The following is a 26,223-nucleotide window of genomic DNA, read 5'->3' as shown; positions in this document are numbered from 1 at the left end:
TGTATGTTTCCATCACGTGGTTAGTGTGATGTCACACGGCGCTCATTATAATTGGTGGTGTGCAGACCTGCTTTCTCCTTTATGCTGTGAGTTCCTCTGGAATAAATGTATCTCACCTGTCTGTGAATTTTTGTCACACAACAGAGTGTGTGGCACATAGTCACCAGCAGATATTTATTGATCCGTAACCATATTTGTAACTGGTGATCATGCTCCTTCTGTGCTAGACATCTAATAATAAATGTCTTTTGTATTAAATGCTTCAAAGCCCTCTAGCTGTCTCCTTCCACTTCCCCTGGCCTTCCTTGGCCATTTTTTTCCAAAACCTTTCATTATTTTAATGATTCTTTTGACTCTTCATCAACATTGATTCAGCAAATATTTGACTGAAGTACTTAAACTTATCTACATTCACCCCATCACTCATCATTGTGAAATCCCAAAGTGACCTATATTTTCCATGTACATATAACTCTTGAGTGAGCTATCCAAAGGCACAGGATGTACCTCACGTTTACTGTTTTATTTGTACATTCTAGTATCCAGCCTCTCATTTGTCAGCATTACTTTGTGATTTACTGTTCCCTTATGACAGACTATGACCCCTTAAATCTTCATTATTTATCCATGGCCAACTACTCCCCTGCTTATGTCTCTAGGATGTTTTTCTCTTTATGGTAAAAATCATTACAGAAGGACTATTCTTCAAACATACACCTGATCTTTCTACCTTCTCTAAGTCTTGCCGTCTTCAAAAACGCTTTGAAGGGAATAAAACTTTTATTTAGGGGAGTTGCTGCATTTTAAAAGAAGAAAAATAGTCGTTAAGTTTTACAGGATAAAGTTTAGTCATATTAAATTTCTTAAGTATATCATAGTGTTGTATTTTACCTTTATAGTACTTAAGCATAAACATGCACAATATGTAGAAAGTAACATTGAGATTTCATTGTAGTAGAGTATCTGTGAGTCAGAAAGGCATTATACAGAAGTTCACACTGAAAGAAGTCAAATCTAAAACACAACGTTTATTATTGCAAAGTTTTGTACAGGAAATAAAATCCGGTGTGTCTGTAAACTCCCTAAATCCCCTAGTAAGTTATTTGTCCAACATGTCAGGCCTAATGGCAAAATCCCTCTATACCAATAAATAAGGCAGCTTAAGCAGAAGATTCATGATGAAGCCAGAAAACTCCTCTATAAATAATGGCATAGTATCCAGGGAGGAAGGAGGTAAAGGAGAGGGCAGTAGATCATTAGCATGGTAAGACAAGGATATTTCCATCAGTAAGGAAGCAGTGATATTTGGCCAAATCTAGGTCATGATCAAGGATATAATCACAAGTGGGATGGGTTTTACATTGTGGAATGTAGCTGCATTGCGCGTATACAGATGGAATGGCTTGCTTCCCAGAAAACAATCACCACCATATAACAATGTCCTTATTATTTCTAGTTTTGAAAAGAGGATCTTAAAGCGGGATACCCTGGTCCTGCCCTCTATCCTATCCAAACCCAATTGTGAAGTGATCCACACTCTAATTTAATTTTCAGGTATTTTCACAGATCAACTCTTTCTGGCTGTAGCAACCCCAGATTCAAGGGGTTGAATAACAAGATATTCATGTTATTTTTCCTTTTTTATGAACTACTGACTCAGACATACATACTTCTAGAGCCAAAATATCCTAGAATAGAAAGTGAGGAATTCCCCGTAGGTTTATCTCGTAACTCAGGCTCCTGGCATGTTTTCCAGAGCCTTTTAGCAGCTACATAGCTATTCTTCAAATAGGTTTTTAGAGAAAGCAGGTTCATAATTTGACTTGGTTCCACTGCTTTGCCATTCTTACTATAAAATTATTTTTAATTCTCAAACAGAGTTTCTCTTCTTAGAGTTCAAACGCAGGCACTGTTATTCTGCTTCTGGAAATCTGGAAGATATCAGATAAGCTTTGTCCTTTAAATAAATATCCACTTCCATGGATAGAGTTATATCCGTGTCCATGGATAGAGTTATATCCCTTAATCCTGTCTTCCCTGAGCTTAGTTATCCATCTTTTTTTGATTCGTGGTTTGGCATTTCCCAAACTTGCAGCATTTCCCTTATTCTTCATTAGAGTTCTCCTCAGGTTTCTATATATCCTTTAAACAAAGGAAGATCCAGATTTGTGAGGCCTGAGTTTATATAAATTGGGATGATCCATTTAGGAAAAAGAATACGAAAATATTTTTCTTTTGCAAGCTTCACAAAAACACATGGGCAGGTGAACACGTTGCCAGCGCCCCTCCCCCACCCCATGCAAGTGAGGGGTACTGATGCTCTTTCTTCATTTAGCGTCATGGTGAATCTGCCTCTGCCCTTAGAGTTGTTCCTCCCATAAATTAAGCACAGCTCTTTAAAAAAGGCCAAACTGTCAAAAGAGATAAACCTAAGTCAGAATGTTGTTATCACACGTGCTAAGCTAGTATTTACACTAAATTAATCATCACTGTCTTCATTAATTAAGAAATACTTATTACATGCCGCCTTTGTATTAGATGCTCTGTTCGGTTTATACTTGAGTGCTTATCTGAATATATCACACGTGAAGCAAACTAAAGCAACACAGTGCCTGCCCTTTCAGATGCTGTTAAACTAAGCCAAGACTGAAGCAAATGTACATAAAGGAAATCTTTGGTTATCTGAATCCATGTTACATATTTAACGTATATGAAAAAGGATGAGCGCATCTTGATGTGATGGTTAGGGCAGCAGTCCTTGGGGTCTCCAATTTAATCTGAGGGAAGAGAGGTTTAGAGGTATTCTCTCTCTCTTCTACTTAATGAAAATGACATTTCCCTTACCAACAATACAGCATGGAAGTGTCAGGTTCACTGCAGGACCGCTGTGACCTCTAGGGGCCGTCTTGCCATGCTTTTCTGTGCCTCATCAGCTTTCCTTTTTTTATCTGTGTTGCTTGGCTTCCAGTCATTGTTTAGTGTTCTATATGTTTCTCTATGTATGAAAATTATCCTGATTGTTCAGACATCAATAAAGGGAAAGGTGCTACCCCATAATTACTGGAAGGACATCTTTCTGTCAATATCCTGGAAAGTGGGGCAACAACTCATCAAAGAATCACTTTCTTCTTAGAAGAGCACAGAGTTCTGACTGGCAATCAAGATGGCTTTGTGAAAAGTAAATTGAGCAAAACCATTTTTGTTTACTTCTGTGAAAGAATCGATGCCTTGTTAGTCCAAGACAGAATCTTTATTCGCAAAGAATTTGATTCCCTCCCATGTGACATTTATTCTCAATGATGATTGAAAAAAAAAATAGGACCTAGACTCTAGACTCTAGAATACTATTTCAACTGACAGTCTAGGAGATTGACTGAAAGAGGACTAATACTCTAGTGCTTCTTTGGATGACCCCTAAGTGCCAGAAGCACAAGAGCCTTGTCTGTGATACTTTCGCTGATCCCCCTACGTGGTAGTTACTCAATGAAAGTTTCCTGCTTCTCAGAGAAGGTACAAGTCACTGGGTGCAAATAAGGCTCCATTTGCCTTAGCTTTTTTGCTTCTTGGGCCTTTTCTTCCTTTCCCTGTCTTTCCCATCACCAAAAGGACAGAAAAATTATCAATGGCAATAAGTCCAGAGGAATTTCTAACACTTCATTAAAATTTATATATATATATATAAATTTTAATATGTATATGCAAATTTAATATATATATGAACATTTTTTTGATGTGTATCTTCCCTCAGAAATAAGTTCAGTTAGGAATTAGTCAAATAGAAAATAATTAAGGGCATCAAGCAGACAGCATAGACACAAGAACATGCATAAATTCACTAGAAAAAGGTTTTTGATTCTTAGAGTACTAATCGTTAATCAGCAGTATATGAGGTGTGACTATTTTTTAAAGACAAACCAGAAACGTGTAGAGTCAAAGGAATTTTACCCCCATTGTTATCTTAATTGAAAGATAATGACAGGACTTCCCTGGTGGTGCAGTGCTTAAGAATCCGCCTGCCAATGCAGGGGACATGGGTTCCATCCCTGGCCTGGGAAGATCCCAGATGCCACGGAGCAACAAAGCCTGTGTGCCACAACTACTGAACCTGCACTCTAGAGCCTGCGAGCCACAACTGCTGAGCCCATGTGCCACAACTACTGAAGCCCGCGTGCCTAGAGCCCACACTCCGCAACAAGAGAAGCCACGACAATGAGAAACCCGCGCACCGCAATGAAGAGTAGCCCCCGCTCGCCGCAACTAGAGAAAGCCCCCGCACAGCAACGAGGACCCAACACAGCCAAAAATAAAAACAAATAAATAAATAAATTTATTTTAAAAAAAAAAAGATAATGACATTTCCCAAAATATTCTGTAAATGCCTGTTTTAGATTTGTCCTAAGGGTTATGTGGCCTGTGCTTTAGATCTTTTCAGGGGTCCTAAATCTTTGCAATTTGAGGGTAGATTTGATTTTGAAATCAGCCAAAAGTGATATCGAGCCACGTTTTATGAATCAGGTGTATGATCGAACTGGGTAACAAAGTTTCTGGTCAAAAATATTGCAGATCTAAAATAATGAGACTGATTTTATTTGATTCAGAGCTCAATTCTGAAAGAGAAGTTTCAATCACAGAGTAATGGTCCTCACCAAAATAAGTTTATGGCTTCCCAAGGTGGCCATTTGAAGGATGGGATTCCTGGTTTCAACAGAAATATTGGAACCAATCTTACAAGTTTACAGTTGCACCTTAAACTGTTATAAAACAAATGCTATGATGTGTTGCGAGAATTAGCGCGTGGAAAACTGGGAATAGCCTTACTCTAGATATTGGTTAGCCCATCTTTTAGGGTATTTTTTTCCCAGCTTGGTTCATTTTTGGGGGTGGGAGAGACATACGTATGAGGATGGAGAAACCTATAATTTAAAAAATAATGTGCAACAAGGAGAGAAGACCCAAGGGAAAACCTAAACATTATTAAATTTATAGAGAGGACTCTGTATGAGAGACTTGTTATTTTTTTTTTTAATTTTTAATTTAATTAAATTAATTAATTAATTTATTTATTTTGGCTGTGTTGGGTCTTCGTTTCTGTGCAAGGGCTTTCTCTAGTTGCGGTGAGCGGGGGACACTCTTCATTGCGGTGCGTGGGCCTCTCACTGTTGCAGCCTCTCTTGTTGCAGAGCACAAGCTCCAGACGCGCAGGCTCAGTAGTTGTGGCTCACGGGCCTAGTTGCTCCGCGGCATGTGAGGTCTTCCCAGACCAGGGCTCGAACCCGTGTCCCCTGCATTGGCAGGCAGATTCTCAACCACTGCGCCACCAGGGAAGCCTGAGACTTGTTATTTTAGAAAATGATGTTGAGCGGCTTAATTTGGAGTCCAAACTAATTTTCCTAAGGTCCTCTCTTACCCCATCCCTCCTTCCAGCATTTACCCTACAAAGTCAGAAATTCCCCCACATTGCATTTGAGGATCAGCTTTACTTTTGTGGGACTCAGGCACCATAGTGCTTCCTGGGGACACGTTATACCTCAGAGAGGAATTTTTCAAGGAAGATATTGACCAGGTTTCTATTTCTCAGCAGCCAATAGACAAGATATGGGCTTAAGAAACTGACAGCTTTTAATTAGACATCAGGAAGTATTTCCTCTTAGAAGTGATTAAGTATCAGCATAGGTTCCTGCAGGAGGTCATGGAACCCTATTCACAGGCAGAGGACTGGAGCATTTCTTGAGGGTCTTTCCTGTTCTGAGTGTATATTTCTACTTGTCAAGGTAATCTGATATTCTTTTCCAAGTCTCCAAGGTGCTTTTCAACCCACCCAAATTGGTCTCATCAAAAACCTAATTGATTGTGCTGCCTCTTGCATCTTCTAAGATGCTGACAGTAATAAGGCTGTAAACTCAGCTCTCAGAGCTGTAACAGACCACTTGTTTTGCCCTTTCCCCCCACCCACCCCTCCCCAAGATGCTTTCCCATTAAAATATCTTATCAGTCACTTCAGAATTTTATTTTGTTCCTTTAGTTCAAAATAATTTTTTTTTAAGTTATAGATTAACTTCCTATAGGCGCCCAAAGCGCTTCGTAGATTTTAATCAAGTTGAGGTCCATAGAGGCATGTCAAACTCAATTGTTTTTCTTTCCCAGATGGAAAGAGGGATACTCCAATACCTACTAAGAAAAATATGTCTGCAGAAACTTGCAGCATTTGAAAACCTCTTCCATGCTCCAGATTGTCGATTAACTTCTAGCTAATCAGAGTTCAGCATTCTAATGGACTGTGACGGGAGAGGCAATTTTTCCTCCAACTTCAGATCCCATGTTTTTGCAGTTGTAAGGCAAATTTTAAAAGAAGGCCTTGGGGATTACATCCAGCCTTCATTATCGGTGCATGACCGCTTTGTAACCAACTGCAAGTTTAATATACAAGGAGATTTGCACATAACAGCCTTCTTTTCTTCCTTCTTCTCATTTTGAATAATTTACCTTTGAGATTCTCTTCACGACCACACTAGTGTGCAAAGATCTGTTTGTCTGTCAAACCTCCTGATATGTACAGCATATGAAAGATGCATTAATTTTTTACTTGTTTCCTAAGGAGGCTGAACAGTAAGCTGGTTGTGCTGAATACAAGAGAGGGCTGCTTTAGTGAACATGTACTGGAATTCACTTAACTGGCTTCCTCTTCTGCAGCAGATCAGTTTCTTCTATGAGTCTCCCCTCTGCCAAGAGGGAGTCATTTATACAAATAAACTCAAGGAACTTTTCATCTAAACTTTCCTCCCGAACCTGAGACGGTTTGGTCTTAAACCAAAAGATCACTGGCAGAGCTGTGTGTTATGAACGTGTGTGGATCACGCAAATATCTCATTCAAAACAAAGATCTCCTTTTCAAAGTTAGAAAACATCTTTTTCTTTTAACGTTGGAGGTTCTATGTAAACACTCATCTCTACACAAGGGAACTTTCACTGCAGAGTGTGGCGCTATGTCCCTGTGACAAACGTCATGGATTTCAGCCCTCAGAAACACTAAGCATTGGCATTTTTAAGAAAATAAATGTAGAGGTCAGTGAGCCACAACCTTTGGATGATTAGGAAAGAAACCCACCATTCGAAGGTGGATGATGCTTATTTCAAGGCCACTCAGATTTTCCACAATAAAGAAATATGAGATGTGTAGGGAATTATGTATAGAGAGGTTCTTGGTAATTTCATGTTTTGAGAATTCCCAGGCTGAAAACTATTATTATGTAAATCGACAAACTCCAGCTTCCAGTTCTTAGAAAACGAGAAGCGTATCTGAAGTTTAACTAGGTTTTGACCTTTTATGTTAGGAAGACTACAGTAGGGAAGAATGGAGCTAGGAAGTTCATTAGGGATTATTTTATGTAAGGTGGTCAGGGAAGTCCTCACTGATCAGAAGACATTGAAGCAGAGACTCGGTAGCCCTGTCTGAGAGCAGAGAGAACACAAGTGGAAAGTCTCTGAGGGAAGTTGACCAGCGGGGATAGAACAGAATGACCCAGAACAAGTAGTGGGGGGACCAGATCACGTCAGGCCTTGTAGGCTGTTGGAAGGACTTTTTTTCTTCAACTCTGAGTAGGAATAGATGGATTCTCTGACAAACAGACTGAGAGAAAGGAGGAGGAAGGAAGGAGGGGGAATGAGCTGAGGACAGAGCTTTAGGGGAAGGTAAAAATTAAGGGTGGAAGAGGGCAGTGTAGTCGAGGAAGGAAGGAACATAGCATCTTTGGAATCTAAGAGGGCAGAAAATATCTATTTTGTTTGATTTGGTTATGTAGCCTATATCTCTGTGATTCATACCATAGTTACTTACGTTAGTGAGCACAACTTAAATCTCCATCTAACTACAGTATCAGTACATATGTTCGGTGTCTATTACTGAGACACCTAAGCACTCGAGCAAGCTAATCAAGGTTTCAATTACCCCAGTGAGAAAGTTAGACTTCTCAGTTACAATCACAGTTGACTGGTTGATGAAGTATTCATGAGATCTTCCATAAGAGGAATTTTATAGGTCGCTTGCACCATAATAAGTGGAAATATCTGGGAAAGAAAAAAGTTTAGCAGTATTACGGTGCTGATAGAGTCTTCAAAGGTACTGACTCTCAGTGTGGTTGCTGCAGCTGAAAATTCTTTGCCCTGAGCATTTGTCATGACTCCTTCAATCCAACATGCCCTCTAAACACAGTGAAACTAGAGAAAAGGAACATCTAAAGTTGTTTGATGTTAATTAAAGGGTAGGATTCTTTCCTTTTTTTTTAATGGAAAGCCCAAATTTGTGCCCAAATCACTGCTACCATCTTATGTAGGTTTTTCTCTAATCATCTGGTAGTTCAGTTCTTTGTTCAAATACTGAAAAATTCATCTCGGCTCACATTGTCTCTTCCCATTTGTAACCTGCCATGATCATTCTCAAATGGGACTGACAAAGACCTGGAAGAGTAGATGAGTCCAGATTTACTATGACCTTTGGTATTCTTTAGGATTTTCACTCACTTGTACTAACAAATAGGGACCTCGGCCCAAGTTACACATCAGTAGTGGTAACATATATTGGGATCTGTGTTTCCCAGTAACCCTTACCCTTGGTTACAGGCAAGTGCAGCAAATTGCAGAAATGTCTAGCAGCCAGAACAATTCAAGCAAAGAATGTGGTAGGTATCTACCTATGTGAAGCAGAGTAAATGGGAAGGAAGGAGAATTTTGTTAAAGAAAATTTTTTTGGAAAATGATGAAAAGGCATCATACATAGGATTGCCTTTCCTTTTCGTCGTCATGCTCAGCACATCTCTGGGACAAGGAAAGGACATTGCTGCTCTAACCCTAGTTCACTGGTCTGGACCACCTTTCCATCTCTACCTTTTTTGCCTCCTGTTACGCCTGGAATTAAATGAGAACCCCAACCAGCAAAAAGGTTATAATGTTCATCTTCTCTTCTCTTTGAAATCCTCCAGTAGATGGTTTTCCAGTAGGACCAGCAGCCTCCTATGGGTCAGGTGGGGAAAGTTTAAGAAAGTTTCGTGAGACCTGGGGTAGAAGACTGAGTGTAGACTAATTCTCCTTTAAGCAGACCAAGTGAATGACATTCTGAGATAAATACTCACAAAAGAAAGAAAAGCAAACTTCTTATTTCCACATCAAATGGCACTAGAGTATGTGCTTCATTTTCTCAGGGTGATGACAGAACTAACTCCAGATGTTAAACAACAAACAATAACAGCAAAAAAAAAAAAAAAAAAAAAAATCCACTGCCTTCCCCAGGAAACCTCATCCCTCTGTTTTTGCCACAATCTCATAAGGTGTGTTGAACCTTAAGTAAGACAATGCATGTATTTCATTATTAGTCTACATAGCAAAATGTTCTATGATGTTTTTGTTCCTTAGATTTGTCAAATACAGTATATAAACCCCAGAATTTTCCCCAAAAAATTATCGTTCATTTTATCTATATCTTTTTTCTCATGGCTCAAGAAGGCAACTTCTGTCATCTGTTCAAAGGTTTGGGGTGTGAGAGAGATTGTGTGTTTCATTTCTTCATAGTTTTAACTGATATTGCACGATTTCCATATCAAAAAGGAGTCTTCCTTCTCCCCAGTGCACATGAGCATATGTGAGCCTGCTCCTGGGCTAGAGGAAATGGAGTACAGATCCTGAATTGGTACTGCCCAACTGTGGAATTATATAATAATAATAACCAGCCCATTTACTGCATACTTCTTCTATGTGCCAGGCACTGTGCTTAATTGCTTTCGATGCAATATCACATTAAATCACAAACCAACACTGTGAAGTACAGTTATTTCGTAGATCAGCAGAGCAGGCTTAACACAGTTAAGTAAGTGACCCAAAGTGATAAAGCATGATGGTCGCTAGGCAGCTAGGATTTAAACCGGATCTCTCAGTTCTTAAAGGCCATCCTGTGTTCACAAGGGTATGCTGCTCTACTCAGAGTGTTTGGATTATGGGTCCTGATTTGAGAGGAACAAAATAAATAGGCCTCTTTCCCATTATTTTTACTCTGGGAATAAAATTTCTGGGTCAGGAAACTTTAGAAATCTTATCAACACGATGCATTAAAAAATGGAGCCGTAGAATCATCATACCTATCTAAGAAAGATAGAAATGTACAGTATCCAAGTCAGCTCTTCTTTGATTTAAATTTTAAGTGTTCTATGTTACTTTAAAAGAGGTGATTAAAAGAAACAATTTCAAATTCTAAAGAGGTTAGCATAAAACAGAAAGAAGGTAAAAGAAAAAAAGAGCTCCAAAAGCACTGTTTGAATTAAAGCTAAAAGAGGATCAGGTCCTAGGACAGTTCAAGATAAAAGGTGTGGAGAGAATTTCACCTATTTCATTGAGTTTTCATTAAAGAATTATCTCGGTGACTCACATTTAGTGTATAAAAAGATTTTCAATATAATACGTACCAGGTTTCTTTATATTGTTGCCAAATGATTTGACTCAGTACCATCTGCGAATCCTTCTAATATCCCTGATGTATGAAGAAACACTCAGGGGCATGATCACAGTGTGCCTCTGGCACCAATGTTGCCAATTTGTTCACCAGGACATTTCCAATACATTCTTTTAAGGTTATGTAACTCTCTTCTAGCACAGCTTCCGATACTGAAATGAATCACAATCTTGACAAGTGTATTCACACAGGTACCCAGGATGATCCAAAACTCAAAAGAGAAAAGATTACATTTCTAAGTTTTTTTTTTCATGAGTGCCAAGTGATGGTGATATATATGGATTTTAAAAATTACCTTAGGTGCCAATAATATGGTACAGTTATAAATTATGTTCAGTATGCTTATGAGGGTAGATGGTGTCAAGATGCTACATTTCTAGTCCTGGGTCATGTCTTCCAAAAAGACATCATCCTCATGTCTTCCAAAAAAGAGGGAGGGGGTTGTGCAGAATAAACTATTGAAAACACATGAGGTAACATGTGCTTACTGTTTAAACTTTCAGATGTTTCTTTTACACATAATAATCACTGCCATCATGTATTGAGCATTTCTCTGTACCAGGCATCGTCTTCAGTGTTTTATATAAACATTATTTCCCTTAATCTATTTAACAACCCAGCGATTTCAGTAGTAGTGTCTGCATTCTACAGATGTGGAAACTAAAGCTCAGAGAAGTGAAGTAACTAACTTGTTCAAGGTCACACAGCTTTTAGGATAAGTGATGGGAGTTTAGATATGAAACCAGGTTAAGGTGACTCCAAGATCCATTTTTCTTCCTAATTGCTCCACTTCTCCATCCCTCAAATATACTTTGGCTTCCAGTGAGATCACAGTGTTCACAAAGTGCTTCTGAAGTGAGCATGGGATAAAAAGCCATTGAAGGCAATGGGAGTAAGGAAAGGGTTTTGGTGGGAGGTGATTTTTGTTTTTAAATATCACAAGGTTAGAAGATGCTGGGTTTGTGTAGACCTGACATGAAAGAAGCTGGCATCTGAGCCTCTTGGAATTTTCGAAAAAAGTTTCATCCATTTCGTAAAGCTTAATTGGAATATATGAGAGGTCTTAGCATTTACATAAGCTTTTTTTTTTTTTTTTTGCATATGACATTTTTAGTCCATAGGTCTCATTTGTTAATTATGCACAACAAGGGAAATAAGATTTGTAATTTATTCATACTTTTCAGTAAGGCAATAGAGTCTTACAATCAGTGAGAGACTTAAAATGAGGTTAGTGAATACATTTTGCAGTAAATCCTAGAGACAATTTTTGTTACATTTTGCTCCTTCTGTGCTTTTTCCTGACTCTTGAAAAATAGATATGCCAGTAAAACTAAGACTTTTTTTCTGTAAACATTTCTTATCTTGTATGAGGTTACTACCAAAAAACTTTCTCAATTAGCAGCATCCTTTTAGCAGAACACAGTTCTGTACATTGACAGAATCTAATCAGCTGGCATTCCCAGCCCTAAGAAATAATGATTGACGCTTACTTGAGAATCATGTTGAAGTAGAGGAGTTAGCATTTTAAAATGTTTAGTGAGGCTTAACAAATATACAGTGTTGTTAACCACAGTCAATTATTTAAAGGTTTTTTTAAAAAAATTCTGAGCTCAAATTTGCTCCTGTTGCTTTTATTCTTTTAATCATTTGGGTTTTGTTTTATAGGAATTAGGGTGAAAAGAATGCATCCCATCCCTCAAAAGGGTTCTCTCCCCATCGGCTTTCACATTTTTGGGAGAGTTAAACAAAGTCTTGAAATTTCCTATCTTGCTCTCTAGTAAAACTAAAGATTGTTGATATGAAACCATAGTTAAGATTTCCCTTTCTCTTTTTAAATTTATTTCTTAAGGAGAGAGAAGTAAACAGGCACGTGTTTCCCACCCCTAATTTCCTAAAGCCAGAGTCAAAGAGTGAAACCACCAAGAGGAATAGGATGTTCTTTTTAGGCCTTCATGAGGCCTCTTCATGAAGACAGAATTGGTGATATCAGAACTGAATCTTACTCCACAGTCTGTGTTGCTTGAAAAATATATGCCTTTGTAGATGCGTTCATTCATTTCTATTAATGCCAAACCACAGAAATTATTTTCTTCTTCTGTTTCGGTCTCTTTGGGATTGCACATGCCATTTCAAATTGTGTGACTGTTTTGTAGTTAAATTTATCCCTAAAACATTTAAGATGTGAACTGATGAACCTTTTACTTGGTCTGTTTCATTGTTTATAGATTTACATTCATGGTGTTTTAGTAGTGCCAGTTGCAAGTCTACCTTTCATATAGAAATTTAACCTATTCACATATGCCAAATTTCTCTACTAGTGATTTAGTGATATTGTTGACTGATTTTCTTCTACCCCGAATTGCATTAGTTCAGATTTTTATATAAACTATTTTTTTTAGTTTTACTCTATTTTTAAGAAAGAAAAAGGAATGAAATGTGAAGAATGCTACAGAAATAGTATGATTCAGGTCCATGAATCACATAATGCCTATCAGTGATCTATATCAACATTTCTGTTCTCAAAATATAGTTTAGATTTGGGCTTTCTTGTGTTTTTATAATTATTCTACTGTCTTCATTACATAATCTTAGTCTATAAAAGGATGCTTATAAAAAATCAACAGTCTTGGGAATAGGATTCCCAAATTTATCACATAAAAATACTGAATGCCCAGTTAAATATGAATTTAGATAAACCATGAAAAAATCTTTTGTTAGCAATGTGTCCCAAATATTACATGATTTTTTTAACATAAATATATCCCAAGTATTGTATGGATAATGAATAATTTTTAGTATCAATGTGTCCCACATATCGCATGAAATTTATTAGTATAAGTATATACCAAGTATTGAATAGGATATACTTCCACTAAAAAAAATGATTCACGGTTTATCAAAATTCAAGTTTAACTGAGGGTCCTGTTTTTTATCTGACAACTCTACTTGGAAGGCATCATGGTAATGTGAGTGAACATATGTGCTTCTGGTACTTAAGTAGCTGTGTAGCCTTGGGCATCTCACTTAACCTACCTCAACCTAAGTATCAGCATCTGTAAAATGAGAACAAATACTAGGTTTTCTATAAATATTTGAAGTTATTTACTTAAAACACCTGGCACATAATAAATTTCCATTAAACACTAGCTGTTATTATCAGAACAAGGAAGAAATACAAACGCAAGTTACCAGTTTTTTCCATCTTCATAATAAATGACAGCACTCAGCAGTTAAATAGCCCATTAGACTGATAATGGAAGAGTCCACCTGATCTCAGGTGGCCTCAGCCTGCAGAGGCTCGGCTCGAAGCAGGCTTTCGGTTCCCGGCCAGAGATTGAGGTCGGGTTTCCTATGGCCGGTTCTTTTGATTTGCCTGGTTCAGAGTCCCTGTTTGGCTCAGGATCCTCCCCTGTGTGCGCACGCGTCTCTCAGCCAAGATGGATTCTACCGAAGAGGCCTGTGGGTAGTTGGCACCGCTTACTGTGGGGTGGCGCCCCCTCCCTTTTTGACCTCCAAGGAGCTTTCTAGTTGGGAAGGTTTCCTTGACTTTGAGAATGAGAAAAATGTGGTCTCCTATCTTCTAGCTGGGCAGGGCCCAGCCTCCTCTCTCAATTGTCCTGCTATTCTCATCTTGGAGTATCGGTCCACAGAGAACGAATCTCCAATTGCTTTCCCTGGGTTGCAGGGGGTGGCCCATCTACCTCCTGCCTCACACCCAGATGTTGGTTGATTGTTTACCAGATCAAAGATTTGACTGATAATAAAATGTACACAAGCATTAACCTCCCTTCCCTCCTCTGCTACTCACCTTCTCTCATGTTACCAAAGATCATGCAACTTGTTAATATCAGAGCCTGAATGTATTGCCTTTGCACATTGTCTTTTTATTCTAAGTTACAATTTTATTTCAATCCTGCCTTTTTCAAACATCTACTTTTTTAAATTGTATTATTTTTTATTGAGATATAATTTACATATCATAAAATTCACTGTTGTGCAGTATACAATTCAGTGGTTTTTAGTATGTTCACAAGGTTCTGCAACCATCACCACTACATAATTCCAGAACATTTTCATCATGCCCAGAAAGAAACCCCATTCTCATTAGCAGTCACTCTGCATTCCCCCCTCCTCCTTCCCCTGGCAACCACTAATCTACTTTGTCTCCATGGATTTACCTATTCTGGACATTATATATAAATGGAATCATAACCATATGTGGCCTTTTGTGTCTTCTTTCACTGAGCGTAATATTTTAAGGTTCATCCATGTTGTGGCATGTATCAGTACTTTATTCTTTTTATGCTTGAATAATATTCCATCATATGGATATATATGTACCACATTTTGTTTATCCATTTATCAGTTGGTGGACATTTGGGTTGTTTCCACTTATTGGCTATTAGAAATGATGCTGCTAATGAACATTCTTGTACAAGTTTTTGTGTGAACACGTGCTTTCTTTTGTCTTGGATATATACCTAGGAGTGGAATTGTTGTGTCATATTATAACTCTATGTTTAGCATTTTGAGGAACTCAGACAGCTTTCCAGGATGACTCATTATTCTACATTCACACCAGCAATACAAAGCATTCCAATTTCTCCAATTCTTCATTTATTATGATCTGTTTTGTTGTTTTTTATTATAGCCATCCTAGTGTTCATGAAGTGAACTGTGGTTTTGATTTGCAGTTCCCTAGTGATTAATGATGTTGAACATCTTTTCAAATACTTATTGGCTCTTTATCTTCTTTGCAGAAGATATTTAAATTGTTTGCCCATTTTTAGTTGGGTTATTTATCATTTTATTGTTGAGTAGTAAGAGTTTTTATATATTCTTATCAGATATATGATTTGCTGATATTTTCTCCCATTCTGTGGGTTATCTCTTCACTCTCTTGACAGTGTTCTTTTTTGTTTTTATTTTTTCCTCCCTTTTGGCCACCCCACACAGCTTGCTGGACCTTAGTTCCCCAACCAGGGATCGAACCTGGGCTCTGGCAGTGAGAGTGCCGCGTCCTAACCACTGGACCCCCAGGGAATTCCCTTGGCAGTGTCCTTTGATGGATAAAAGTTTTTGGTTTTTGTGAAGTCTTATTTATCTATTTTTTCCCTTTGGTTGTTTGTGCTTTTGGTGTCATCCACATTGTCTTTCTGCCATGAAGAATAAAACAAACACTAAACCCTGAGAAGAGAGACATGAGTTATTTTCCCAACTTTGCAATTACATAAATGTGTGACCTTAGGCAAGTATTTAAACTCATTCAGAACCCAGTTTCCACATCTGCAAAAAGAAGCTGGATTCAGCAGAGCAGACGATTTGCAATTTGGGGTGAATAAATTAATCTCTATGAAACCCCCTATGTTAGCGGTTCTCAACCTGGGTAACATTTGGCAATCTCTGGAGACAATTTTGGTTGTCAGAACCGGGGAGGGGTGCTACTGGCATCTAGTCAGTAGAGGTCAGGAGTGCTGCTAAATATCTTACAAGACACAGGGTGCTCCCACAACAAAGAATTGTCTTGCCCCAAATGACAGTAGTGCTGAAGCTGAGAAACCCTGTTCTAAAATTATGACTCTATTATTCAAATTTATTTTAAGTGGTAGTCTTTGAGTTTGTCTGCAGGAGCCAGATTATTTTGTGCTCTTAGCCTAATGTTAGATGTACTAGTGTTACAGGGGCAGGAGAAGGGGGAGGTACCAATAATTCTTGCAAGTCAAGAGAATTTTTTTGAAAGTGTTTTCAAGGCTTTTAAAAACTACTATTACCTTTTAATACGAAGAAAAAATATTTCAATATAGATACCTCCAGGCCAAGGCTTGTAGATGTATTCTTGTTATTGAATCCTTTTCTTTAGGATTTCTGGAACAAAATAGCTTTTGTGAGATAGTTGGTACATGCTGTGAAGTATGTCTGATGAATCATAAGAGGAAAAAAACCCAGAACAACTTAATGGAAGGAACTTGCAGTCGGTGTGTCTCTGCATTAGTGATTTCTCTAAAATGACTATTCTCTAAAATACTATTAGTCCAGCAGAACAATTTACTCCAGCGTTCTCCCATACGGTCTACTGGAATGTACTGATTACCTTGAGTTCCACAGATAATCTGTCCAAAATAAAATAGACAATAGCTTGAAATATGCTTCAGCACTCTTAAAGATCTTGGCATGTAAAAAGCTATTAAACGTGCAGGTGTTTCTTTCCTGTAATAATATAGATGGAATGGTGACCACCTCCACCACACCCACCCACCACTATCATTGTCATAGACAAGGTGTTCTAAGTATTTTATAAATGTATCTCATTTTTCTTACAAAAATCTTATCACGTAGTTAAAAAAAAACATTTTTCAGATAAGGGGAAAATGTAAAATAGAGTGGTACAATACCTGCTAAGCCATATTTTCCTATTAAACTTTTTCTTCTTTTTTTTTTTTTTTTTGCTGTACGCGGGCCTCTCACTGTTGTGGCCTCTCCCGTTGCGGAGCACAGGCTCCGGTCACGCAGGCTCAGCGACCATGGCTCACGGGCCCAGCCGCTCTGCGGCATGCGGGATCTTCCCGGACCGGGGCACGAACCCGTGTCCCCTGCATCGGCAGGCGGACTCTCAACCACTGCGCCACCAGGGAAGCCCTAAACGTTTTCTTATGTATCAAAACTATTTCATATTTCAACCACAGAGACAATATATTTATTGTTAAAAAATCTGTGAACATTCATGTTTCGAATTTTCTAGCACCCCAGGTAATAGCAGTTAAAGCCTGAGTTACATATAATTTTTTTTCAAGAAGAATTATCTTACGATTATTTCTTTCTCTCAAAAGTATATGGGGGCTTCCCTGGTGGCGCAGTGGTTGGGAGTCCGCCTGCTGATGCAGGGAACGTGGGTTCGTGTCCTGGTCCAGGAGGATCCTGCGTGCCGCGGAGCGGCTGGGCCCATGAGCTGTGGCTGCTGGGCCTGCGTGTCTGGAGCCTGTGCTCCACAATGGGAGAGGCCACAATAGTGAGAGGCCCACGTACCGCAAAAAAAAAAAAAAAAAAATGTATATGAATGTACCTCAAAGCTGCTGTAATACTTTTCCATCTCTGAGCACCCACACTTGTGTGTATAGAATTTTAATGTTGTACAACTCCTCCAATATATACGTAATGGAATAATTTTTGTTTAACTTTGTTTATTTGTACAGGAAGCAGTGAAAGAAAACAACAAGAGAAAAGAAATGGAAGAGAAGACTAGGAGGGCAAAGCTTGCAAAAGAGAAAGCTGAACAAGAAAAGTTAGAACGCCAGAAGAAAAAGAAACAACTCATTGATATAAACAAAGGTATGAAGTGCTTCCGTTTTTTAAGAAAGAGGTATGAAGTGCAAAATAATTGCACTTAATTATTGATAATTTTGAATTGCAAGGTGAATAATGGTTTTGGTAGGAAATTCACAATATTATTAGTTACTTGTATCAAATGTCTTTCATGTTATTATCTGTATTTCTTTTCATCCTGCACTGAACACAGGCTTTCAGATAATCAATGCAAGGTAATATGTTGTTGCAACACTCTTTTTTTCTTCATTTATTTTACCAAATCATATTATGTTCTGGATGAGGCAGTGGTAAGAGAAGAAGAGAGTGAGATGAAAAGAGAAACACTGGTCTGAGGAGATGAGCCTTATGGCTCTAATTTTATTTTGTTGACACATGTCTGTTGACAGTACAGTAATAATTAACACCCTCTCTTGGGGGCTTGAACATTTCAAGTCATAATGGATATTGACAGCACTGTTATAAGTTGCAAAAAAAATAGGGAGAAGCACCTTGTCCAGCTGTGAGCCTACAAACAAAATACTGATATATCCACATAGTATAAAGTAAGTTGTTTTCTTGGTTAGCAAGAATGACTGTATAGTAAAGGTGGATTTTTTTGGTTTGGTTTGGTTAGGTTTTCTTTTTAAAGAAGAGAGGGTAAGGAAAGAAAGTGATCAGCACCAGGTAGCTGCAACTTAAGAATGCAAAAGAATAGCCTTTGCCGCTGAGGGTTAGAGAATTGAAAAACAAAACAAAATCTGAACAAGATGCAAGATAATATGATTAATATGGACCACCTATTTCTAAGTATAATGATATTAAAAATTGCAAGCACTGTATAATGTTGACTGTGTGCCATATTTTAAGTAAGTTAATCTTCATAACATCTCTGTGAGGTAGGTACTATTATTATCTCATTTTACAGATGAGGAAACTGAAGCTCATAAAAATTAAGGAACTTGCCAAGGTCACACAAATGGAAGTATTAGCAGCAAGATTAAAATCTAAGTAGTCTGGCAATAGAATCTTTGCACTTATAAATGCCATTGTCAAATAATAATAACAATAACAACAACAGCAACAGCTAACATATAGTACTTACTGTGTACTAAGAACTGTTCTAGGAATTTTATGCATTTGAACATATTTAATCCTCATAAAACCCTAGTAGGAGGGTGCTACTATCTCATTTTTAGATGAGGAAACAGACACAGAGAAGTTAAGTGAGTTGCCCAAGTTAACAAAAATAGTAAGAGGTAGAACCAAGATCTGAGCCTAGGCAGTCTGTGGCCAAAGTTAATTATTAATTATTATTACATATTGTTAATCATAGTCAGTTACTCTGTAGTAATGTCTCTTAATGGCGAATCTTCTGAAATAATATCTATACCATTCTTCTTCATATCTCTAAAATACATAAAATTTTTCAGGAATTGACTACAGTTTATCCTTTTACCCAGGAAATAAATATAATTTTAAAAGATGAGAAAAGTATATAGAAGGGATACAACAAGGTCCTACTGTATAGCACAGGGAGCTATATTCAGTAGCCTATTAAAAACCATAATGGAAAAGAATATGAAAAAGAATATATATATATATATATATATTTTTTTTTTTTTTTAAATAAATGGCTATGATTTACTCGGGGGAAAATGGAGCACGACAGTACTTGTAAGCCACTACACAGATGTGCCGACATCCCCAATTTTATAAGTGAGGCAGAATCTCAGTGCAACATTTGGGTCTTGCAAATACAAGCACACACACACTCACACATACACTCACATACACACACACTTCAAGGTACCCACCTGTAATACTGAAGGTGTGGAGATTGAGGTGTTTTTCACTCCAGTGTTTCTTTGCTGATTCATGCCCACGCCATAAAATCCATGTTAAAGGCGAGGTCTTTCCCCGAACTTGATTATTTTCTGTCTCCTTGGATTGGGTGGGACATATCTCACTCAATTAGGAAAAGTACTAGAGCACAGTATTTGTAGGAAGTTCTCGCTTAATAGGTGATGGAGTCAGTAGAACTGTGCTGAATGTTAGTTCCCTTACGTGCATGAAGGAGTACTGAGAGAAGAGGCTGGAAGAGGTACAGGACAGACTGTGCATTCACTTGGCTATGCTAAGGGTCTTACCCTGAGAGCTGTGGGAAACCTATGAATGTTTCTAAATGGGAAAGTGATATGCTTTTTTCTTAGAAAGATCATTTTGACAGAAGCATAGAGAATGGACTGGAAAGGGAACAGCCTGAGACAACAGAGGTTAAGAGGTTATCATTGTCCTGACAAGAGATGATGGTGGCCTGAACTAATGCAGTGGTAGTGAGGTTACAGAAGTCACCAGTAGGAGGTGTATTAGATTCTCTAGGTTGTGGATATGCAGAGACAGGTCTATCTTAAGGAATTGCCTTGCATGATTATGGAAGCTGGCAAGTCCAAAATCTGCAGGGTAGGATGGCAGCCTGGAGACCCAGGGAAGAACCAGTGTTGCAGTTCAAGTCCAAGGGCAGTCTGCTGGTAGAATTCCCTCTTGCTCAGGGGAGATCAGTTTTTTGATCTATTCAGACCTTCAGCTGATTAGATGAGGCCCACCTACATTACAGAGGGCAATCTGCTTTACTCAAAATCCACTGATTTAACTGTTTATCTCATCCAAAAACACCCTCAGAAAAACATCCGGAGTAATGTTTAAACAAATATCTGGACACCATGGCCCAGCCAAGCTGACACATAAAATTAACCATCACCAGAGGGTTGTTAAAAGGTAGAACTGACTGACCCTGATGATTTTAGATGTGGGAATTAATTGAAGGAAGCATTAAAGAAGGTGGTACTCTTCATAAAGAAAAAACAGTTCAAGAATAGAGCAGACTTTATCAGGAGGGTTACAATGATTAGTGACATTTTGAAGCTGTTTCATTTTCAGAAACCTTGTAAAGATGGGAAAGGTCTAAGAAGCCATTGTGTGTGTGTGTGTGTATGAAACTCAGGAAAGAGGTTTAGACTAGACAGACAGACTTGGGGATCATTGATTTTTGATGATTAAAGTTAGGGTATATTAGTTTGCTAGGGCTTCTGTAGCAAAGTACCACAAACTGGATGGCTTAGGACAACTGGAATTTATTGTCTCACAGTTCTGGAGGACAGACGCCTGAAATCAAGGTGTAGGCAGTGTCCTGCTCTTTCTGAAGACACTAGGGAAGGACCCGTTCCAGGCCTCTCTCCTAGCTTCTGTTAGTTCCTTGGCTTGTGGCAGCATAACTTCGATGGTCACATGGCATTCTCCCTGTGTGCACGTCTGTCTCTTCACATGGTGTTCTTTTTATTAGGACGCTAGTCATATTGGATTAGGGGTCCAACCTAGTCTAGTTTAAATTCACCTTAATTAATTACACAATTTATCTTATAACATATGAGTTTGAATGAGATCACAGGGTAAAGTATAAATCAGAAGTTCTGAAAGTATTTGGTCTCAGAACCCATTTACACTCTTAAAAATACCTTTTGCTTATTTGGGTTATACGTATTGACATTTATTATATTAGAATTTAAGCGGAGACATAGTAAATAAAATTATTTAAGAAATAATTTTAAAAGTATTTATTAATTCTATTAAAATAAACTATTATGTGTTAAATAACTTTTTTTTTATGAAGTGTAGCTTTATCTTCCAAAATCTCCCCTTCAAAAAACTTAGTAAGAAGAGAAAAAAATAGTGTTGTAAATCTCTTCAAAATCTGGCTTAATGAAAGACAGCTTGATTCTCATACCTGATTCTACATTCGGTCTAATGTGATATTGTTCATCATGTAGCTTCTAGAAAGCACTATACACTCATGAAAGAATGAGAGAGAAAAAGGCAAAAATGTGTCAGTATTCTTATGAAGATAGTTTCAACCTTGCAGATCTGAAATGATCTCAGAGGTCTCCACAAGTTCCCAGATTACACTTTTGAGACTCTCCGGGGTGAATAGTGAAAAGAGGAAGGAGTCAAGGCAGAGTCTGTCCAGTTTTGTGCCGAGAACATAATCTTGTTCCCACATCACACTGCCCCCCTCCCCGACCTCCACCCCAAGTATGTATCAAGCTTTCACTATTTCCTTAAAAACATACCTACAATAGAAAGAAAAAAAGAAAGAACCTATTTTGATTGTGTCTATAATATGTATATATTTTCATTTGCCAAGATTTGATTGATGACCTCCTCAAACATCATTGAAGGCATAGTATATAGATCCAAATAAGTCTTTTATGCAAATGCTTAGCTGAGTGATCTGAATGCGAAAGACACACTTTAAAATAGGATTAATCTTTTGTATACTCTTACCATATCTCTATTTACAGATCAATTAAATAATAAACTTCACCATTAGGTTCTTGATTTGTGGCCCATATGTGGCAAGTACTTATTATTATTGTTTTTTATTGTAATATTATTTTACACTTAAGAGTATATGTTTGTTAGTACTTATAAATATGTTTTAAAAAGAGATCCTTCCATTGAAATTGTATAGTCTTAAGAAGATGAAAAGATGCAGAAAAGAAAGAATAAGAACAGAGTTGGGTAACTGGGTGTCAAGATGGAGCTCAGTATCAGTGAGTTTCTTAGTATCTTATAAAAGATGCTGTTGTTAACTAGGTGGAAGTCAGTTGCAGATATTCTGAGAGCCTGGGAGGAGGCATGATGGAGCTACGTAAAAGGTGAATCCATGTTAGAAATGAGAACGAGGTGCCATAGAGAACTTTGAAATGTGTCCAACTAGAATGGTGTTATCCACTTTCCACTGAAAGAGAACTGATATAGAACATTTGATTGCCATTGTGAGATACATATAATTTAAACTGTAGAGATTGTTCATGCACATGTGACTAGAGATACATACCATTGGAACCCGGGGATCTGACCTATAACAAAGGTAGTCAAGTAAAGAGTCTCTTGGGTAAAGAAAGCCACTTGAAAATTACAAACAACTTTGAAAACACAAATACCCTTTCCGTAAAGTTTCTATTTCATATCAACTTAGCAAAATTGCCAACCCCTCCCTTTTAAAAAATCTCCTGTGATCCCATATAACTAATAAGTAACAACAACAATATATATTTATCTGGCATGCAAAAGTATATGCATTCATCATGAGGAAATATTCTGGAATCTAATTATTCAGAAGAATAATAGGATAAAGCAACCACAAAAGATTATTTCTATAATCTAGATGTGATCAGCTGAGCTCAGAATTAAGTAAAGAGATCATGGAAACCAAGCAGCCAGAGAGTTATACCTTTTCAGTTAAATCCATTAAAAAATGCCATGTTTCATGGCTCCATTTTGAAAGAATTAGAGATCCAAAGTCAAAGGCCATGATAAGAAATAGTATTTTTTTAATTGTAAAAGAGAAAAAAGACATGGTTATATATTAAAGAGACCATCATTTGCAAACATTAAGTGGCATGCCTAAAAAGTTATTAAAGTCTGTACATTAAAAAAGTGGAGATCAGTCCTAGCTCTGCCACCTACTCACTTTATGACCTTGTTCTGTTCCTTCATCTCTTCATGCCTCAGTTACCTCATCTGTAATGGAGGATAATGACATTTACCTCCTATCATTTTAGTGAGGATTAAATGAGATAATTAAGTACAGTATATAACAAAGGGCCTAGAATATTCTTGCTGCTGCTGATGGAAGAGTCATTTTGTGCTCATTGGAGAATCAGAAAAAAGTTCAAGACAGTTCAAGACATAGTCCCCATCCTTTCTAGTTTACAATTTTGTCATGGAGATGTGTAGGGGAGGAGAAACTGTTCATTGGCTGGGGCCCTGTAAACTACACTGACAAAAGACAGGTTAGCAGGAGAAAAATGAACAGATTTATTAATACATGCATCGTGCATACACCTGGCAGCATTCGGTGATGAGTAACTCAGAGGGGTGCTTAGAACGTGGGCTTATATAGCATCTTAGCAAAAGAATAATACATTTTGAGAAGTTTTTAGATGAGACAAAGGAAGAGGACTTTGAGTTTCTAGTGTGGCAAATTGTGGGAAGATAAATATATGGGGGTACTAATGGAAGATAAGGGCTAGTTAGTAAATTGTTATGTAGGTTCCTCTGGTGCCATTTCTGGACGGATAAGAGTCTACCTAGAGTAGTCTCTGGCGAATAACTTCTGTTATTCCTGGTAAAGAGTAATAGAGGGACACCTTTACAAATTTATATCCTGCTTTTAAGGAAATAGCTAGAGGGCCGAGAGCTTTTCTGCTATCTGCTTCTTCTCACTTACCTTCAGCTCGAAATAATCCTTATGCCAAAGTGGCATATCTTTGGGTGACATATTCTGCTACTCTTCAGATGTAATAAAGCTGAACCAGCAAACAGTGTACCGATAAATAATAGAGATCATTTCGAACTATCTAAAATGGGAGATCAATGAGATCTGGTAAAATGACGTAAGGCTTCGTGGAGAAGGCTAAATATGGTCTCTGAATGTATCCGTTGAACTAGATGCTGAAGGATGGGTAATATTTAGCTAAAGCAGGGGCGAGACTATTCAAGTAAATGGGACTAACGTCAGCAGTGGTGCACGTCAGCACGGAAGGCAACAGGCCTCACAGAGGATCTGTTCAGTGACCCACAGGGAAGTACATCAAAATGATGACAAGGACAGGTCCTAAGTTCAGGTCTCAGATCTACAACTGAGTAGCCATATAATCTCTGACAAGGTATTTCATCTCTCTGTGCCATAAGTTCCTGCTCTATAAAATGGAATAGTAAAACGTTCCCTTGTTATTGTGAGGGTTAAATGAGGTAACCCACAGAGACTGGTGTTACTAATACTCTAGTCTATCCATTACATGTTGATGTCATTGGTCTCTGATGAATAGTTCAATGTTCAGTAAATATTTTCTCATATTGTCATTGTCCTCGTTGTCGTCGTTGGCAGAGGAGGGTTTGAACTGGGAAACTGTTGGAAAAGTAGGAAGACTGTTGGAAAGACTGTGAAGAGCCTTCCAAGTCAGATGGGAGGTTGTGATGCGATGAGGTAGGAGAGCCAAATTGATTATAGGAATTTGTTCAGGGATCACCCAGGTAGTGAGACACAATACAAGAAAGGAAAGGTGAACACAAGGTAGATGTAGCTGGAAAAGAACAGTGAAAGGTGAAAAAAGAAAAAAAAAAAAAGGACTTAGCTCATAGCTAATGCTCTCTTCAAAGGAGTTTCAACCTGTGGCAGTTTAAGAAGGTGGTAACAGGAAAGAAAAATTTCATAAAAGAGATGGAAAAAAAGGCAGTGGGAGTTGGAAGCAGTGCATTTACTGATGGCCTAGACTTTTTTTAAGAACAGCAAGGTTTCATCAATATATAACTATGTATTAATATTTTTTGACATATTAGGTTATTTCATTCATCCAACCAACATTTATTGCACCATTTCCCAAATAATTATAATTAAAGCATGCACAGTAATACACCATTTATTTAAATGTAAAATTGAGAAAGCTAATTTAAATGCAGCAAAAGTATGCTAAATCAATAAATGTACTCTAAAATGTGTGTAATAGTATGTAAACTGTGCAAAGTACTTGGCATAATCTATGTTCTCCAACCTTTGATTATATTAATATAGATGATAATTAACTTAGGGATCACGAAAAATAAATTAATTAATTCTGTAGGTAAAGTAAGAAAGCTTACTGAATATTTGTAATATTGGTGAATAAATCTCTTTTCATGTTTCTGGAAGTCAGCAAATTAATTGCAAGGACTTGGAGGAAGCAATAAAAAGAAGTGCATTTAAAAAAGGGTGTTTTGAGATATGGGGAGGGGGAAGGGTAAGGTGTGACAAAGCGAGAGAGAGGCATGGACATGTATACACTACCAAACGTAAGGTAGACAGCTAGTGGGAAGCAGCCGCATAGCACAGGGAGATCAGCTTGGTGCTTTGTGACCGCCTGGAGGGGTGGGATAGGGAGGGTGGGAGGGAGGGAGACGCAAGAGGGAAGAGATATGGGAACATAATGTATATGTATAACTGATTCACTTTGTTATAAAGCAGAAACTAACACACCATTGTAAAGCAATTATACTCCAATAAAGATGTAAAAAAAAAAAGGGTGTTTTGAAATTGGAAACTCCAAATGTGATTCTTATGCAAATATTATTTAATCAGGAACAGTTTTGCTCCTCCTTATATAAGATTTTATGGAAATTAGAATTGCCTATTTACTTCTAGTATGATGATAAAGATAGCTACCTGAGTCAGATTTGATGATAAATCAGTCTTCTGAGAGTGAATAAGCAAATTTTAACCAATAAACCTAAACATTTAAGCTCTGTCATTAGTGGTGAATAGCAATTTTATTTTTCTGTTTTCCAAGTTTTAAAATAATTACATCTTATAAGTGAATTAATTCATTTCA

General features: G+C 37.7%; 1 protein-coding gene across 1 annotated transcript in view; it reads left to right on the top strand.

Moving 5' to 3' along the window:
- Window positions 1-26,223, top strand: part of DIAPH2 (diaphanous related formin 2) — an 890,878-nt gene that overhangs the window by 672,466 nt on the left and 192,189 nt on the right. Inside the window, exon 26 of the mRNA XM_073799281.1 lies at window positions 17,686-17,821. Within this exon, the coding sequence (XP_073655382.1) occupies window positions 17,686-17,821 (136 nt within the window). The remainder of the gene's footprint in view (window positions 1-17,685; window positions 17,822-26,223) is intronic.

The sequence above is a fragment of the Tursiops truncatus genome, chromosome X (assembly GCF_011762595.2).
Source record: "Tursiops truncatus isolate mTurTru1 chromosome X, mTurTru1.mat.Y, whole genome shotgun sequence".
In the NCBI taxonomy this organism is placed as follows: Eukaryota; Metazoa; Chordata; class Mammalia; order Artiodactyla; family Delphinidae; genus Tursiops; species Tursiops truncatus.
Note: the sequence above shows the minus strand (reverse complement) of the source record. Positions and strands in the feature narration are given on the sequence as shown.